This window comes from Bufo gargarizans, chromosome 1 (genome assembly GCF_014858855.1).
Source record: "Bufo gargarizans isolate SCDJY-AF-19 chromosome 1, ASM1485885v1, whole genome shotgun sequence".
NCBI lineage: Eukaryota > Metazoa > Chordata > Amphibia > Anura > Bufonidae > Bufo > Bufo gargarizans.
This window is the reverse complement of record NC_058080.1, coordinates 713914294-713931823: the sequence shown is the minus strand read 5'-3', so window position 1 is coordinate 713931823 and position 17530 is coordinate 713914294. Positions and strand designations below refer to the sequence as shown.

At 44.0% G+C, this 17530-nt stretch overlaps 1 protein-coding gene across 2 annotated transcripts in view; it reads left to right on the top strand.

Moving 5' to 3' along the window:
- LOXHD1 (lipoxygenase homology PLAT domains 1) overlaps positions 1-13660 on the top strand; it is a 209777-nt gene extending 196117 nt beyond the window's left edge. For both annotated transcript variants that reach the window (XM_044292627.1, XM_044292628.1), the window contains exons 44-47: positions 8112-8282; positions 8358-8496; positions 11923-12084; positions 13010-13660. In XM_044292627.1, the coding sequence (XP_044148562.1) occupies positions 8112-8282; positions 8358-8496; positions 11923-12084; positions 13010-13490 (953 nt within the window). In that variant the 3' untranslated portion in view covers positions 13491-13660. The remainder of the gene's footprint in view (positions 1-8111; positions 8283-8357; positions 8497-11922; positions 12085-13009) is intronic.
- Positions 13661-17530: the final 3870 nt, after the last annotated feature.

Below are 17530 nucleotides of genomic sequence, written 5' to 3'. Positions count from 1 at the left end.
ATTTCCTGCCCCAAAACTATGATTAATAACCTTAAACAACGTACCCCGTTTGCCTGGGCCTCCAGAGACATTACGTTCTTGGGGACGCGAGTCTCGGCTAATGTTCAAGACTTAGTCTTTCTCAACTTTGCTCCACTTTTGCAAGATGTGCGTAATCATTTACAAAACCTGAAGCTTCCATTTATATCTTGGGTTGGAAGGAAAAATTACCTTAAGACATTCATCCTTCCCAAATTTCTATATATGCTGCAATCCCTCCCTATTTGGTTGCCGAATTCGTATTTCACAGAGGTCCGCCGAGTGTTCACGCGCTTTCTATGGAATAGCAAATCTCCGCGCATTGCCTACCATATTCTGACAAGGGATAGAAGGTTTGGGGGTTTTGGGATGCCAGATGTAAAATTATACTATACTGCTGTCCAATTATGTAGATGTGTAACAGCCTTGTCCCGGCCATCTAGCTCACTATGTTCACGACTTGAGTCTGCACTGATCTCCAATCAGGAATGGCTTACCTTATGGGGTGTTCGGCCCTTCTCGGCCAATCACTGCGCCTCCTCTCCGTTTTTGAAGGGGATGCTGGTAGAATGGTCCAAGATGGTCCAATCCCACCTGTTCAACTTTCCAAACTCCTGTATGCCACTCAAATTTTTACAATCCCATATCCACCCTGCCGTGTCAAACCCCTCTGGGATTTGGTCCAAGCTCGCTGACCTCACTTTGCGAGATGTCCTTCTTCCAGATGGTTGTTTGGACTGGAATTTGATACTGAACCGCCCCGAAGTCAAAGCTGCTCCCTTCTTTCACCTGGCAGATTTTAAGAGAGATTCAGTTAAGTGTACTGGATCCTTTGCGGGGAGTGGTTCTTCTTCCTGGCTGGAGAAGAAGGTCTTAGCGATTAAGCCCCCCCTTAGGCAACTTTCTCTGATGTATAAAGAAATGCTCTCCAGCTTGCCTCCGGAGCTCAGTTATATGGCCTCCTGGGAAAAGGAGCTATCTCTGACCTTTACAGAACCAGAGAAAGCCTTTGTTTTAGCTCATTCGCATGGGTTTAACCGCTGTGTTAGAGTCCAGGAGAATTCTTTTAAGTTACTCAGCAGGTGGTATAAGACGCCCGAATGCCTGCATAAATTGAATCCAGAAATCCCTGAAACCTGTTGGAGATGTGGCATAGAAACTGGATCCCTGTCTCACATTTGGTGGCTGTGTCACAAGATTCAGCCGTTTTGGAAACAGGTGGAGTCTCTGATTAACACTATTTGTAAGACCAAGATTGTACTAGATGCTAAACTTGTTCTGGTATGGTGCCCTAACGGTACCCTTACTCCTGCTAAGAATAACCTCCCGACAATGCTACTTACCGCAGCGAAGTTGCTTATCCCCTTTTTGTGGAAAAGTGATTCCTCACCGTCTCTCCACATGTGGTCAGATAAGGTTGACCAGATCTACCGTTTTGAGGAGTTGGCGCACTGGGAAAGTAACTCACGCTCTCGCTTCTTAACACTGTGGTCCCCATGGAAAGTGTATAGACACTTTGCTTGATAGAGCAGAAATGTATCACTTCTTGTTTCCCCTCCCTCCTCACCTCCCTGACTTTTCCTTCTTTTCCCCCCCTCACCTTTTTTCAGGTGTCATGTTTTCATGATTTGTTCATTGACAATGATAGCATGTGATGCCCTCACTTGACATGTATGCTGGATGACTATTCTGTATTCCTGGCCATTGTGTGGTCATGTGTGGGCCTCGGCCTTGATTTTCTTTCAATAAAAAGAAATATGGTTAAGAATATAACTACTATAATACTGCCTCCTATGTACAAGAATATAGCTACTATAATACTGTTCCTATGTACAAGAATATAACTACTATAATACTGCTTCTATGTACAGGAATATAACTACTATAATACTTCTCCTATGTACAAGAATATAACTACTATAATACTGCCTCCTATGTACAAGAATATAACTACTATAATACTGCCTCCTATGTACAAGAATATAACTACTATAATACTACCTCCTATGTACAAGAATATAAATACTATAATACTGCCTCCTATGTACAAGTATATAACTACTATAATACTGCTCTTATGTACAAGAATATAACTACTATAATACTGCTCCTATGTACAAGAATATAACTACTATAATACTGCTCCTATGTACAAGTATATAACTACTATAATACTGCTCTTATGTACATGAATATAACTACTATAATACTGCTCCTATGTACAAGAATATAACTACTATAATACTTCCTCCTATGTACAAGAATATAACTACTATAACACTGCCCCCTATGTACAAGAATATAACTACTATAATACTGCCTCCTATGTACAAGTATATAACTACTATAATACTGCTCTTATGTACAAGAATATAACTACTATAATACTGCCTCCTATATACAAGAATATAACTACTATAATACTGCTCCTAGGTACAAGAATATAACTACTATAATACTGCTCCTATATACAAGAATATAACTACTATAATACTGCCTCCTATGTACAAGAATATAACTACTATAATACTGCTCCTAGGTACAAGAATATAACTACTATAATACTACCTCCTATATACAAGAATATAACTACTATAATAGTGTCTTTAACCAGAAGGGCACATGGCTAGTGATGAGCTTCTTCCATAAACATTCATACAAACCCCAGTGCCTCGTGCATGAGGTCATGCTGGGTGATGGAAAATCTTTTCAAATGGCATCTGTCAGCAGATTTTTAGGCTAGGTCTACACGACGACATTTGTCGCACCAATATCGCGCGACAATTTTTATAATGATAGTCCATGGTGTCGCACTGCAACATGCTGCGACTGCGACGCGACAGTCGCCGAAAATCCATTCGAAATCGCTTTTTCTGCGACTGTCGCGTCGCAGCATGTCACAGTGCGACACCATAGACTAACATTATAAAAATTGTCGCGACTTATTATCGTCGTGTAGACCTAGCCTTACCAATGTAACTGGCTGACCTGTTGCATGTACATTGAAATCATCTGTGTTGGTCCCATGTTCATATGTGCCTGTATTGCTGAGAAACTTGGTGTTTTAATATATGCAAATGAGGATCTAGGGGCAACGGGGGTGTTGCCATTACTCCTAAAGGCTCAGATCTCTCTGCACTTTGATTGACGGGACCAGACAATGAAAATGTCATCACACGTGGTCCTGTCAATCAAAGTACAGACAGCGCAGCAGTTGCAGATAGATCTGAGCCTTTAGGAGTAACGGCGACTCCCCCATTGCTCCTAGAACCTCAGTTGCATATTTTAAAACATCATTTTCTCAGCAATGCGGGCACATATCAACATGGGACCAACACAGATGCCTTCAGCTGCCAAGCGCACATGTAACAGGCCAGCCAGTGTCATAGGTACAGAACTGCTGACAGATGCCCTTTAAAAACAGACGCATCACCTGCTCTTGCTCCATCTCTTCTCCTAATTAGTGAAGCTTCTCCTATCTTCTGAAGACCTGATGTATATTTCACTTTGTTTCCTGCCATTTCTTTGAGAGGCCTCTTCATGCACGCTTTAGTGCCAGGGTCTATTAGCAGGCAGCTGGATGTCCACCGGATCCTACAAAGGCCGATCGCCGCTGCGGAAACTTTTTCTGCTCTGGTGACTAAATCCAGATGACTGCTGATTCATAGGAAAAAAACACCAGGACGGTTTTATCGTGTGAGTTGGGCGCTTGTCCTCATCTCCGTGTCAGTGACACATCCGTGAAAAAAAGCGTACGTGTTTCAACCGCGAAGATGACCGCGAAGGATCAGTCATTGTCCCGTGTGTCCGTTTTTACTATCCGTGTGTCATCCGTAATTCATTGACGTTGCTCAGCTGAAAATTAATTCCCAAAGAATCTCCTATCAGTCTTCAGTGAAAAACAGATGCACCACGGATGCATAGACTTCAATGGGCGTGCTTGGTCCGCATCACGGATCAAAGTAGCGCATGTCTCTGAGATTTTTTTACTGACCCACGGTCAGTAAAAAAAATACTGAAATCTGAACAGACACATTTAAATCAATGGGTCAGTGAAAAAGGGAAATGCGCCAAAAGGGCGAAATATGAATACATGTACAGTACAGACCAAAAGTTTGGACACACCTTCTCATTCAAGGAGTTTTCTTTATTTTCATGACTGTGAAAATTGTAGATTCACACTGAAGGCATCAAGACTATGAATTAACACATGTGGAATTATATACATAACAAAAAAGTGTGAAACAACTGAAAATATGTCATATTCTAGGTTCTTCAAAGTAGCCACCTTTTGCTTTGATTACTGCTTTGCACACTCTTGGCAGGGCCCTGCCCTGCCTTCTGGGTGTGACGCACATAGGGGGCGGAATTGTTGCTATGGGGATCTAGAAGCGTGCCCCCGGCTAGGATCGTTGCTGCTCACTTCCTGTTTATATCGGCGCTGTCAAACTCCTGACTAATACTCATTTACAGTTCCATCCCTACTTGATACTTTATGTGCGGTATATCGGATTAATGTGCACAATGGCTGCTTTATCTACTGATTTCCTTGATCTTCGCATAAGACCTCATGCACACGGCCGTTCCGTTTTTTGCGGTCCGCAAACTGCAGATCCGCAAAAAACGGAAGCCGCCCGTGTGCCTTCCGCAATTTGCGGAACTGGCGGCCCATTGTAGAAATGCCTATTCTTGTCCGCAAAATGGACAAGAATAGGACATGTTATATTTTTTTTTGCGGGGCTACAGAACGGAGCAACGGATGCGGACAGCACACTTTTGCAGCTCCATTGAAGTGAATGGGTCCGCACCCGAGCCGACAAAACTGCGGCTCGGATGCGGACCCGAACAACGGCCGTGTGCAATGAGGCCTTATAGGAAGATATTTGTAGATTGATTTAGACAAATTTGGTTTTCTTGTCCTGTCCTGTTTCTAAGGCCTCATGCACACGACTGTTTTTCGGGTCCGCATCCGAGCCGCAGTTTTTGTGGCTCGGGTGCGGACCGATTCGCTTCAATGGGGCCGCAAAAGATGCGAACAGCACTCCGTGTGCTGTCTGCATCCGTTGCTCCGTTCCGTAGCCCCGCAAAAATAAATATAGCATGTCCTATTCCTATTACAAAATTGCAATCGCATCCAGACGACACTACATGACAGATGGTGCCCCCAGATGGAATTCCATGGGAGGGGTGAATTTTGGGGCATTGGGCAGTTCAAGTACATTCATATTGTTAGAACGCTCTGAGGTCAGATTTTAATTCCTCGCTGAATCAGGGGTTCTTTTATTGTAAGAATGGCCTGAATGAAAGATATTCATTCAGGCCGTTTGGCGTATCCGTTTTTAATTTGAAGATCCACTTCGCTTCTGCCTTCAGGATCTTATTATCCCAGTCCCTCCCTCTTCTCCGTTGGGGAATGTGTTGAAAGCCTACAAATGTAAGGCACGATGCATCCCCCCTATGTACTTGATTTACATGTCTTGCCGCTGAGGTGTCCTTTTCATGGGCAGTGTCATTACAGTGATCTCTCATGCGGCGTCTAAACTCCCTCGTAATCTAGAGGGCAGCTACACTGGGCCAGGTAAACTACTCCCGCCGCCACGCAGTCTATAAAATCACAGATATCATACTCCACTCCTGTATGTTTATGACAAACTGCTAGTAATTCATTCCTAACTTCTAGATGGAATAATAGAGGAATGGCACAACATGGAGCCATAAGAATAGACGCTCCAAAATTACTTAGACATGTCAGGAGAGGTGACAGCTCCTCTTTAAAGAGGTATTCCCATCTTGGAGATTTATGGCCCACTAACAGGATACGCCATAACTATCCAATACCTGCAGGCCCCACCTCTTAAAATAGTGTCTTTACTCTTAGGTTTGCATTTTATTCACAAGCAAGGAAGATCAGGACAAATACCGTAGTTCTGTAGGCCGTGTATGGATAGGAGAGTATGGCAGTACATGGCAAATCATATATGTTTTTATTATCAAAGTGGCATCCAAGGCCTCCATCCTTAGAAGATGCAGAGGATCCTTTTAAGAAAACCACAGGACATTTATTTTTACATATTCCTAAAACGATCACAAATATTGAGCTCTGGGAATCCCTCCTCCCGCCAAGACATTGTGCAGCTGACCATGGTTGACTCTTGCAAGGCTTCCTGTCCAAATATTGAGATGATTAAACCTCCTCTGTCCTCTCCTTCTCCTGACGGGCTTGATGTGAAGGACCACAGTGTAGTGTTATGCCATGGTGGGGGAGATGTCGGCTGTCAGTCATCGCTGTCCGTCAGAGAGGGACTGGTTGTGTAGGACGCGGCGTATTAAAGCTCTCTTCATATTTGTGAAATCTGCTCCACTTTCATTAGAATTCCCCAAAGCCATCTGCTTCTCACCGAAAAAGATGCATGAAATTAATTTTTTTTCAGGCAGAGGAATGTAATTCTTCAATGTATTCACACAGGATACAATTAGCGCGCTGGTTTACTGGGTCCCACTGATGGAAAATAAACATTGTAGCAATATGTGGGAATCATCAAGCCATGGAAGAAATTAAGATGATGTTCTCGTCTTTACAATGGGACAAGATAACGCCATGCAATAATCACAAAGTCTTAATTCATTGCAAAGGGAGAATAGGGGTCAGCCAACCGCACCTCGTATGAAACGTCCATCACATGGTATGGCTTCAGGTGGCCATACATATCCCCAGAGGAAATGTAACATCTCAAGTGTCCATTCAAATGAATGGTTGACCATGCACTATATGGTTGTACTGGGGGCACCAGAGGAAATGAGGCCTCAGAGGTAAACTATGGCCAGTAGATGACAGGAGGAGACCTCTCTCTATGATGTCCATATACCCTATGGCTTCTCTAGTCATTGCAACTTCTGCGCCTTCTATTGCAAGGGGGCGCCCTTGCTGCTTCCTGATGAGCAAACCTAGTCTCAGTAGTATACTTTAGTGGTCTTTGGAATGTGGAAGATTGTTCATTAGTGGTCACACATATGATTAGTACTAATCATAGGGGTGAGCCACTAATGAACAATCTTCTTCCACAAAGGCCACTAAAGTATACTACTGAGACTGGAGTAATCAGGATCACGACGCTTACAAACCTAGCGTCTATGAATGCACTCTTTGCTATTATATTATTATTTTATTTTCATTTTATCCAGTATATTTTTACATTGGATGGCAAATGTTTCGTGTTTGATGTTCAATTGATGTCTTATTTGATCATGTATGGTTTTTAACACTTTTTATGATAGAATAATTACAATGGATTTTACTACTATTATTTACTATTAATAAACCTAGTATATGTATGAAATACAGATGGTGAGTGCCTGCTAACAAATCACACAAGTCTCTTACAAAGAAGTGATTAGGTGAACCACTTTTTAGCAGAGCACCGTTACCATAGTGACAGGAGGGGTTAACCACTATAATCAAAAGCAATTCCAAGAGACACCACCGCCACTAGATTGAAGGCCATCTGTCAGCAGATTTGTACCTATGACACTGGCTGACCTGTTACATGTCCGCTTGGCAGCTGAAGACATCTGTGTTGGTCCCATGACCATGGCAACTGAGCTTCTAGGAGCAACGTGTGCGTTGTCGTTACACCTAGAGGCTCTTCTCTCTCTGCAACTGCTGCACCCTCTGCACTTTGATTGACAGGACCAGGCAGTGTAAACGTCATCACATCTGGTCCTGTCAGAGTGGATAGGAGGACAATCAAAAGGCCACCAAACAAATCAGATTTTCATCTGATCCCAAAATCAGTAAATGGTCTTTTATCACTTGTGGTTGGCTTAAGTACCCGGCCTTCATCTCAGCCGTTCAACCTGAGACTTCATAACTGAACGTTTATTGATGTCTTCAAGACACAGTCGAGCTGGTCACTAAATTGGGCGGCCAGTGAGTAACTGTGCTGCTTTGCCCAATCCTGTCCTAGCAAAAACATCTTTACTACCCCGCATACTAAAGTTCTCCTTCCAATCTTCAGTCACGCACTACAGGTGGCACAATTGTTTTATGTAGATCTGTATTACACATCACATCTATAACCAAAATATCTTTGTAGGCATTGGCCCCGGATGGCACCTGGAATTCATTGACATCAAAGATGAGTCGATGAACAAGTCTTTCCGCTTTCAATGTGACCGGTGGTTGGCCAAGAATGCAGATGACAAGCAAATCACAAGAGAGCTCGCCTGTGCCAACAATGATATTCTGGACCTGAAGGAACGCACATGTGAGTGCATGCTCAACGGGTACTCATAGTTGGTGATGGGCAGGTTGTGAGTAACCCTTCTTATGCTTTTTCCAGCTTATGAGATTGTGACCATAACAAGTGACAGAGAAGATGCTGAAACCAAGGAGAATGTGTGGATAATTCTAGAGGGGAAGAAAGGAAGATCTAAGGAGATGATGCTGGAAAACTCCTCCAAGAAGAGGAGATTTGCGCAGTGAGTCCTCTGGATCTGCTTATAGGTTGTGGTACCAGTTCTGAATATGGTGGTAAAACTTGTAATAATTTAACATGATCACCTTCAGCTGCAGGTTCAGAACATGAAAAGCTATAATATGGATAATAACAGGAAAAATACACACTGTGATATCATCTTACTAGGATAACAAACACAGTTATGTCATTGTACTGGAGTAATAATAAACACAGTGATGTCACAGTACAGAGATAATAACGACAGTGATGTCATAGTACAGGGATAATAAACACAGTGATGTCACAGTACAGGGACAATAAACACAGTGATGTCACAGTACAGGGACAATAAACACAGTGATGTCACAGTACAGGGATAATAAACACAGTGATGTGACAGTACAGGAAAAATATACACAGTGATGTCACAGTACAGGGACAATAAACACAGTGATGTCACAGTACAGGGATAATAAACACAGTGATGTGACAGTACAGGGACAATAAACACAGTGATGTCACAGTACAGGGAAAATAAACACAGTGATGTCACAGTACAGGAATAATAAGCACAGTGATGTCACAGTACAGAAATAATAAACACAGTGATGTCACAGTACAGAGATAATGCACACAGAATATGTGACCTTGAGGCTGTATAGAAAAATAGATGGGGCTACTCAATTACTACTATTTACAGTCATCTCTAACTGTACCTTATTTATGAGTGGAAATTCCCCCTCCTTAATTGTTGAACCCCATACCAATATATATATATTGTAAGAAGGTACAAGGAATCATCGTGGATAATAGGTACGTGTTACCGAGGTTCCTGGTCTCGGTGGAGTAAGAGCTGGTTTTTATGTGTCAGCAGCAGTTGCTGTTTGACACCTTAAAACTTAGTATGGCTGTATAGCCGATCCGAGACGGCTCTTAATGGGAGTAGTCAAAGTGCTGGGTGGGTGACTACTCCCCATGTTCCAGGGCGAGTTTTGCCAGGCCTAAAAACCAGCCAGCACTGCCAGGTGAGGAGGATTACCTCAGTCTGACAGTGGAGCTCAGGAGGTGTGTGTGCTGGGATCTGAGGCTTGTGCCGTGCTGGGGGGCTGAGACCCGTCTGTAAGGAAACGGGCCCCCTAAAAGCCTGCTATGGACGCCAATGATTTTTTGATATGTGGACTTTCCATTGTGTGTGAACTAACACCAAGACTGCAAAGTGACATTTTGTTTTTGCTTTATGTGTGAATAAACACGGACCATTTGCCTCTGTATTAAATCCATACACCCTGTCTACCAGAGCGAATCCCCACAATATATATACTGTGTAAATGTCTAGATTATAATGTTGCATCGTTTACCGATTCCAGCCTCTGGGGATATAGGACTCCTTTTAGTGCCATTTATATTTTAACCACCTGGCCACAAAGATTAAAAGAACAGTCCACTGTTGCCTCCACCCTCTAAATCGTCCCCTTCTGACTCATATAAAGTTAATGGGTGAACGGAACTAGCCCCATTTATGTTACAGCTTCGAAACACCCTCTAAACTAGAGTAAGTGGTGTATAATGTCAATGACACTGAGTTCAAGTATATAGGGGGACATTTATTATGAATTACATGCCACTTCTTGGTGTACTAATGTCGAAGACGTTACCGAAATGTTTTTTTTTGCGTCAAAATCTGTGACTTTTAGCCACTCACGCCACTTTTACCGAGTGGCAAGAAAAGGTGGCACGATGTGGGCGGGTTGGCTGGCCTTTCTCATTTATCATTTTTCATGCCAGTTTTTGGTGTGGAAAATGACTTACATCTACGCTAGCAAGAGAGCTGGCATAGATTTTAGTATGTCGCAAGGCCTGCTAAAGGAAGCGCCAAAGTTATGTAGAGGTCTCCACAGAACCTTGGAGCATCCACCAGCAGTGCAGAGGGATTAAGACCGGTGTCTAAATTGCTGGTCTTAATAAATATCCCTATGATCGTTATCTTCATACTTTTCTGACGCTAAACATCAGTAAAGTGCATTGAGAGGACTCCTCGAGTCCTCTTTATTATGTGCATGAGCCCAGGAGTCCTCTCCATGCATTTTACTGACTGTTTTTAGGACCACAGCGTCAGAATGCAAGCAAATATGAGGATAAAAATTATATACTTTACATTGACACTATACACCTCTAGTTTAGAGGGTGTTTGGAGATGACAGAGTCTGTTTATGGACCCCCAAAAGCAGGGGGAGCCAGCCTCTTTCTTCTTCACAATGTGATTTCTGAGCTGTTTGTGGAGGCATAAATGTCTGCCAGCCCGGCCATGGCTGTGGGATACCTAACCCTTGCACCTGCCACTTTCCCTGTGCACCTCCTCCTGCAGATCCCTGCCACCTAGTTTTTCCCCCACAGCACCCTTCGCTTCCTATTGTCCTACCCTGCTCCTCTATAGAGCCTGTCCCTCCCTGCTTCTCCTGTCACAGTCGGTTCCCTCAGCCCTCTTCTCACCCAAGAGAGCCCTATTATTTTGTGTATTTATCTTACTTACCCCTCACAGAGCTCTGTCACCTTTTGTCATTCCCTCTCTCCAGAGCCTATGCCATGTCTGACCCCCCTATAAAAATTGTATGGGACCCAGAAATTTCTGATGGGAGCCATGAATAAAGCCTGTCCGTGTCACGAGGGTGTCAAGAGCCACGTCTGACTCCGTTATACCCGGGGTCAGGAAGTCGCAGCGGGTGGCTGCGCGCTCTATGTCTAAAGATCACGTTGTTTCTTAGTGATTGTTTTCTGTGTTTGCCTTGCAATCCTTTTTGTCTCACTCAGGGATCCGTAGCTTCTCCTCCTCAGCTGTTTCTTGTCTGCCACTCCCAACCTCCTTATATTCTCCTCTCACACTTCTCTAGTTGCCAGTTATAGAGCTTCCTGCCTGGACATCTATACTGACCTACTGGAGCTGTGAATCCTGGTTGTTGTTCCAGAGTGCTTCCCTCCGGATCCCTGTTGGGCTTTTTGTTGTCTCCTGTTGTCGCCCACCTGGGATTATATGTTTAGTCTGTATTGTCTGTCCTCCCCTTGGTGTTTTCCTTTAGAGCTAGTGGTGCGGACTAGTGTTCCCACCGCCCTGTTCACTATCTAGGGCTCATCTTAGGGAAAGCCAGGGTTTTAGGCACGTGATCGGCGTACGGGTGAGGAACCCGTCTAGGGACGTCAGGGCAGCCAGGTGCCAGCCGCAAGGTGAGTCAGGGGTCACCACCTTCCCTCTCACTTGGGCAGGGCCTTCCTCTTTCCCTCCCTCTGTGTCACGTATGTGATAGTCACGCCGATCGTGATATTCCGCTCCTTTCCCTCGGCCCTGTGCTCCGTTTGACCAAGCATCTACTACTCCTTTAGTAAAATAATATTTTATGACATTACGTTTCTTGGAATCCATTTTGTTCTATGGTAACATATTTGTCTTTGACAGGAAAGCAACAGATGTATTCAAGTTCTCCTCCAAAAACGTAGGTGACATTGCTGCTATATGTGTCGGGCATTGTCCTAAGGATGGGAGGAAGTTTACACCTAAACCAGATTCCTATTGGCACGTAAAGGAGATCACCATTACTGAGACCGAGCTTGGGAACCAGTAAGTGATGAATCTACAGATATTGGGTGTAATTGATTCCAGCACATAAGCTTGGTTACCTTTACTCGTTTTGAGTTTTATACTCCAATCACCTCCAAAGCTGTCCCTTCCCAGAATGCACTGCTGTCTAGTAACAGGGAGGAAAGTGGTAGAGTTTGGAATGTAGCTTTGGACATGAATGGAGGAGAAGATGCTGTGAGACTTGTGGACCAGAGTATTTATAAACATTTAAGTTGGATTTTAAGTATTAAATTGTGTGCATAAACCAAAAGTGGAGTTCTCCTTTAACACGGCTTGACCTAAATGGCAAAAGATTCATCTTTACATGAATATGATAATTTTAACTCTAAGATGTATACACAGATACTACAGAGCCCATCACAAAACTTCGACTGTGAGATTTCTGGTTAATTAAAAAAAAATATATATATATATCTTTAGACCCGCTTTCACCAACTTTTCAGTACAAAAAAGTCAAAATGGTAGCTTATAATAATGGCACTCATTCTGAGCACCATATTTCTCAATGTCTTTACATCAGGCAATTAAATACATTAATAAATCTCCCTCATACTTCTCCACATCTCCTGCTCCTCCTCACATAGTACAGTATAAAACTGTCTACCTACAGCCACCACTAGTGGAAGCTCAGTACATAGGAATGTATACAGTTACCATTGACCTCAATGGAATCTGTAAAGTCTATTTTGCACTGAGCTCCCCTTAGTGGTGGCTGTAGGGAAGGGCAGTGGATTTATGTTAAGAAGAGGAAAAATGAGTTCACCTCATAATTTTAACTGGTTTGAGAAAGGATGTGGTTAATCACTTAGAGATGGTGTTGCAAATGTAAATTTTAAGAAAATATTCTCATGGTCCTTTCCATTTTACAGACAGGATTTCAATATTACCTTCATTTATTTTCCAGATATATTTTCAACTGCAATGCCAAGATCCCCCTGCGTAACAAGCGAGATGACTACAAAGTCTTCGAATGTGCCAAGACCATTGAGAGCTTCGCCAGCCGAGCCCGAAGCTTGGTGCCCGTGAAGTACGAAGTCATTATAGTCACCGGTTTTGAAAAAGGAGCTGGGACGGATGCCAGCGTCTTCCTCACCATGTACGGTTCTAACGGTGACTCCGGCAAGCATGCCCTGAAGCAGAAGATGAGGAACCTCTTTGAACGCGGAAAGACCAACCGCTTCTACATCGAGACCTTAGACTTGGGCGAGTTGAAGAAAGTGCGAGTGGAGCATGACAACAGTGGGCTGAACCCCGGGTGGCTGCTGGAGAGGGTGGAGGTGACTAACTCTGCCACTGGTGTCACTACCATATTCCCATGTGGCAAGTGGTTGGACAAGAAAAGGGGAGATGGTGAAACCTGGCGAGAGCTCTACCCAGTGTACTGAAGACCTCAACCGCCATAGACCTGCGTAGCTCACTGTGTCCTCTGCCACTTCTATAAAATTAAGATGTATTTTATAACTTTTTTTTGTATTCAGACTTTGTATAATGTGTATAAAAGATTGACTCTACATATAATAAAACCTCTCACTGTATTAATGCATAGACAGGCCAAGATCCAGCGGCTTTAAGATTACGGAAATCAGGAGAAAATAACTGGATAATGAACCTGATGTCATACACAATGGCAAGAAGCATAATAAATGGATAAATTATTGTATTTAATTTTTTTAAGTTTTCCTTTTCTAGCCTTCCCTATATTCGGGGACCTACTTTATCCTCAGGACTGGGGGTTAAACAATGGTTTGTGAATGGCTGTTATCTGTGTTATAAGCTCTGGCTGCTGATCTGTCTCTTCTCCATGCTTTAAAGAGGATATGTTACCTGTCCTGCTGTGTCTGTTGTAGTAACTACTTTGGCAGTGATCCCCGAGGAGCTGGTGGAGAGGATTGGAGCAGCAACAGTTCTTACAAAGTGCAATTTGTCTCCTCCTAGATAATGAGGTATGATGACTGGCAATGTGGCAGAAGATGACACTAGCTAGCTGACGCTGTCTCACGCTAGATTCCCACATGTAGCTGTAGGTGTCCCTTGTATGATGCAGACTTTTAGGTATGCCTGTCCTGAACTGCGTGATGGTGTCTTGACGTGTTTCCCACCATCTTGCAGCGGAAACTCGATAGCTTGACTTCTTGATCACTCTGCTGACTCAAATATGCCGCGGTTTGCAAATCTTCTGTGGCCTAGCACCCTACAGTGTCTCTGGGGCAATGATGTCCTCCTAGATGAGCCACCTCTCTTGTCCATCTAGCCTGGATCGCATGCTACTTCATGCCTTACTTTCCTCTCTAAAACTGACTCTAACTTGCTCAGCCCCTCCCTTGGCAGGAAGTCAGACCAGCCCACTACGACCAAGAGGGGAGGAATGAGATGGTAAGTACCATTCCTGTTTTCAAACATTGCTAACCGTACCCCATCTGCTGGTGTACAAATTGTGACATTATATTACGTTACAAACCATTGCAGTTGCAATCATACTATCCCCAAGTCTGGGGTACTACACTTGTATTCCCCATGAAATAACAATTCTGAGCATCTTTTCTTATATTTTTTTTTATTATTTCTGCTAGAAGTTATGAATGAATTGCTAGCAGTTTTCAGTAAAAGATAGGTGTTATCAGTCGGGGTGTGTCCCTGTACAGTCTGACATTACCCCCCTCCCCTCCGCAACTAATAACGACCTTTAGTGACAACTGCTAGTAATTCATAGCAGGAATAATAAAGTACAATAGTTATAAGAAAAGTACAAACATAAAGGATGTATCTGGACATCAACCAACTGTGCCTGTGACCACCAGACAGGGCCGGCGTAAGGGGGGGCAAACAGGGTAATTGCCCAGGGCCCCCATCCCTAAATGGGGCCCCCTGCTGAGCTGCCCAGACAGATGTGGAAGAGAGCTGGTGGCCACACCTGAGGAGAGCACAGACATCACAGCAAGGAGCGCTGGTCCCTGGTCTCCCGGCTCCAAAGCAGTCAGACCTTGGCCCCGCCCCCTTCCTCTCTCTCACTGGAGGCCCCGCACTGTGAAGGTAATGGCCCCCTCTGCTCCTGTGGGTTACTGGTGAGTTCAGAATGTCACCCTCTAATGACCTGACATATGTGCTGCCGACCCCTCTCTCCTCTCCGTGCTGCAATAAATGACAAGGGCTGCTTGTTGGCAGACATAACCTGATAGGTACGGGAGGGGAGGCTGCCTGCAGAGAATACACAGGAGGACACCCCTAGCCCCCTGTAATCTCTCTCATATCTATCTATCTTATATCTTTCTATCTATCTATCTATCTTATATCTATCTATTATCTATCTATCTCATTATCTATCTACGGTATCTTATATCTTTCTATAATCTTTAATCACCAATGCGACGTTTCAGTCCTCTTACCAGCACTTTTCTCAAGCATTATAAAAATACTGTGTGAGAAAAGTCCTGGTAAAAGGGCTGAAACGTCGCATTGGTGAATAAAGAACACGGCCTTTGAGCAACTTTTTTCGGAGCAACGTGGAATTTTCTTTTCTAGTTACTTGGATGCTGGATCACTTCCACAGCTGCTGGCACAGCGTCATTCACATTGCTCCTGCTGTGCCGCTTGTGTTTTATTTCTTGGAGATATCTAATATCAATTAATCAAAAAAGCTTTATTGGCAGGTCTAAATTATACATTAGTATTGCCAAAACATGTGGGAAATAGAAGGTTGAGAAATGCGGACACACCCGGGGTCAGTGTATAGGAGTCCGTGGTATATCGGGCTCCTCTAAGTCTGTGGCAGGCACTGATATATTGTGCTGCTATGTCCACAGTGTTCTCTTCCTCTCCCAGCAGGATGGGCAGTTTCTCTAGCTTCTCCATGGAGCTGAAGTCTGGGCAGAGATCAGACAGTCTCCTAAAGTGGATGTCCCTCACTGCTAAGTATTTGGGACAGTATATCAGGAAGTGGGCCTCATCCTCCACCGCCTCCAGATGGCACTGCTGGCACAGTTTACTTTCTCTAGGCATGTAGCTCTGTCAATGCCATCCGGATTCTATGGCCAGGCTGTGGGCGCTCAGTCTGTAGCGGCTCAGGATTTTCCGGTCTCTGGGATTCCCTAGTTTCTCCAGATATGGGGCCAGTTTGTAGTCTCTCTGCAGGCTCTGGTACTGCAAAAAACAGGGGGTTAGTCAGCACATCCTAATGCGCAGGTGCACGCTGCCATGGCTAGAAACATAGAGAAAAAAGACAATGCAACAGCACTCTACAAACCAGATAAAGTACAATAATGCCATAGTCACAAAAAATATTCAAATGCTAATTCTACACTTATTTATAAAGTGAGATGCTTGGCAAATGCATTTTGTACAAAACCATTTGGGCTGTCTGCCAAACGTTAAGGCGATCTCTGTAAGACGGGAACCTAACACTAAATACTACCTGTTATGCGCCATAATGGCCGCCATTAAGTTCAGGAAGTGTTGGTTCCACATGCATGCTGGGTCCACTCTGCCTTTTACCATTTTTGGTGCCATAATGGCCTCCATTACTTCCAAGGGATGCAGGTACCAACATGCATGCCGAGCCCACTCCATACCTTTCCTTGTGCCACACGGCTTCCAATGAATGTAGTGAGAGCAGGCCACAGCTTTATACTGAAACTAATTAAAATCAGCCTATGGGGCAGACAGGCTATGTTTCTAGCCATGGCAGTGTGCACCTGCGCATTGGGATGTGCTGACTAACCCCCCTTTTTTTGCAGATTTTCCGCGCTGGAGGTGTGGCACTCCAGCGAGCGTGCACTCATAGGCTGATTTTAATTAGTTTCAGTATAAAGCTGTGGCCTGCTCTCACTACATTCATTGGAAGCCGTCTGGCGCCAGGAGATGTATGGAGTGGGCTCGGCATGCATGTTGGTACCTGCATCCCCTGGAAGTAATGGAGGCCATATCTAACTATCTTAAATTATGGAAGAAAGGCAGCCTTTTGACTTCAGTGAAACAAGTGGATTCCTTTATTCCCCCAACCCTCCCAGCTCCTTCCTGTTGGCAGTCTATAGATTGCTTAGCTCCAGTGTGTACCATTTGCATTCCTTATTACTGAGAAATTGAATTTTTTTAATTTAATCTTGGTAGAAATTTGGCTTTTGCACTCAAACCGGTCGTTCCATGCATTGGGGACCGCAATTTGCTGTCCCCAAGGCACGGGCACCATCCATGCGGTTGCCGCAACTTGAAAGGGTCCGTGATCCGTCCGCACCACAAAAAAATAGAATATGTTCCGCACCGCACCTTCTGGATTGTGGACCCATTCAAGTGAATGGGTCCACAGCAATGATATGGTGAGCACACGGTCGGTGCCCACATATTGCAGACGAGCAACGGCCATCTGCATGAGTTCACACTTCAGTTATATCCATCAATTATTGTGAGCCAAAACCAGGTGCGGGTCAAAAAC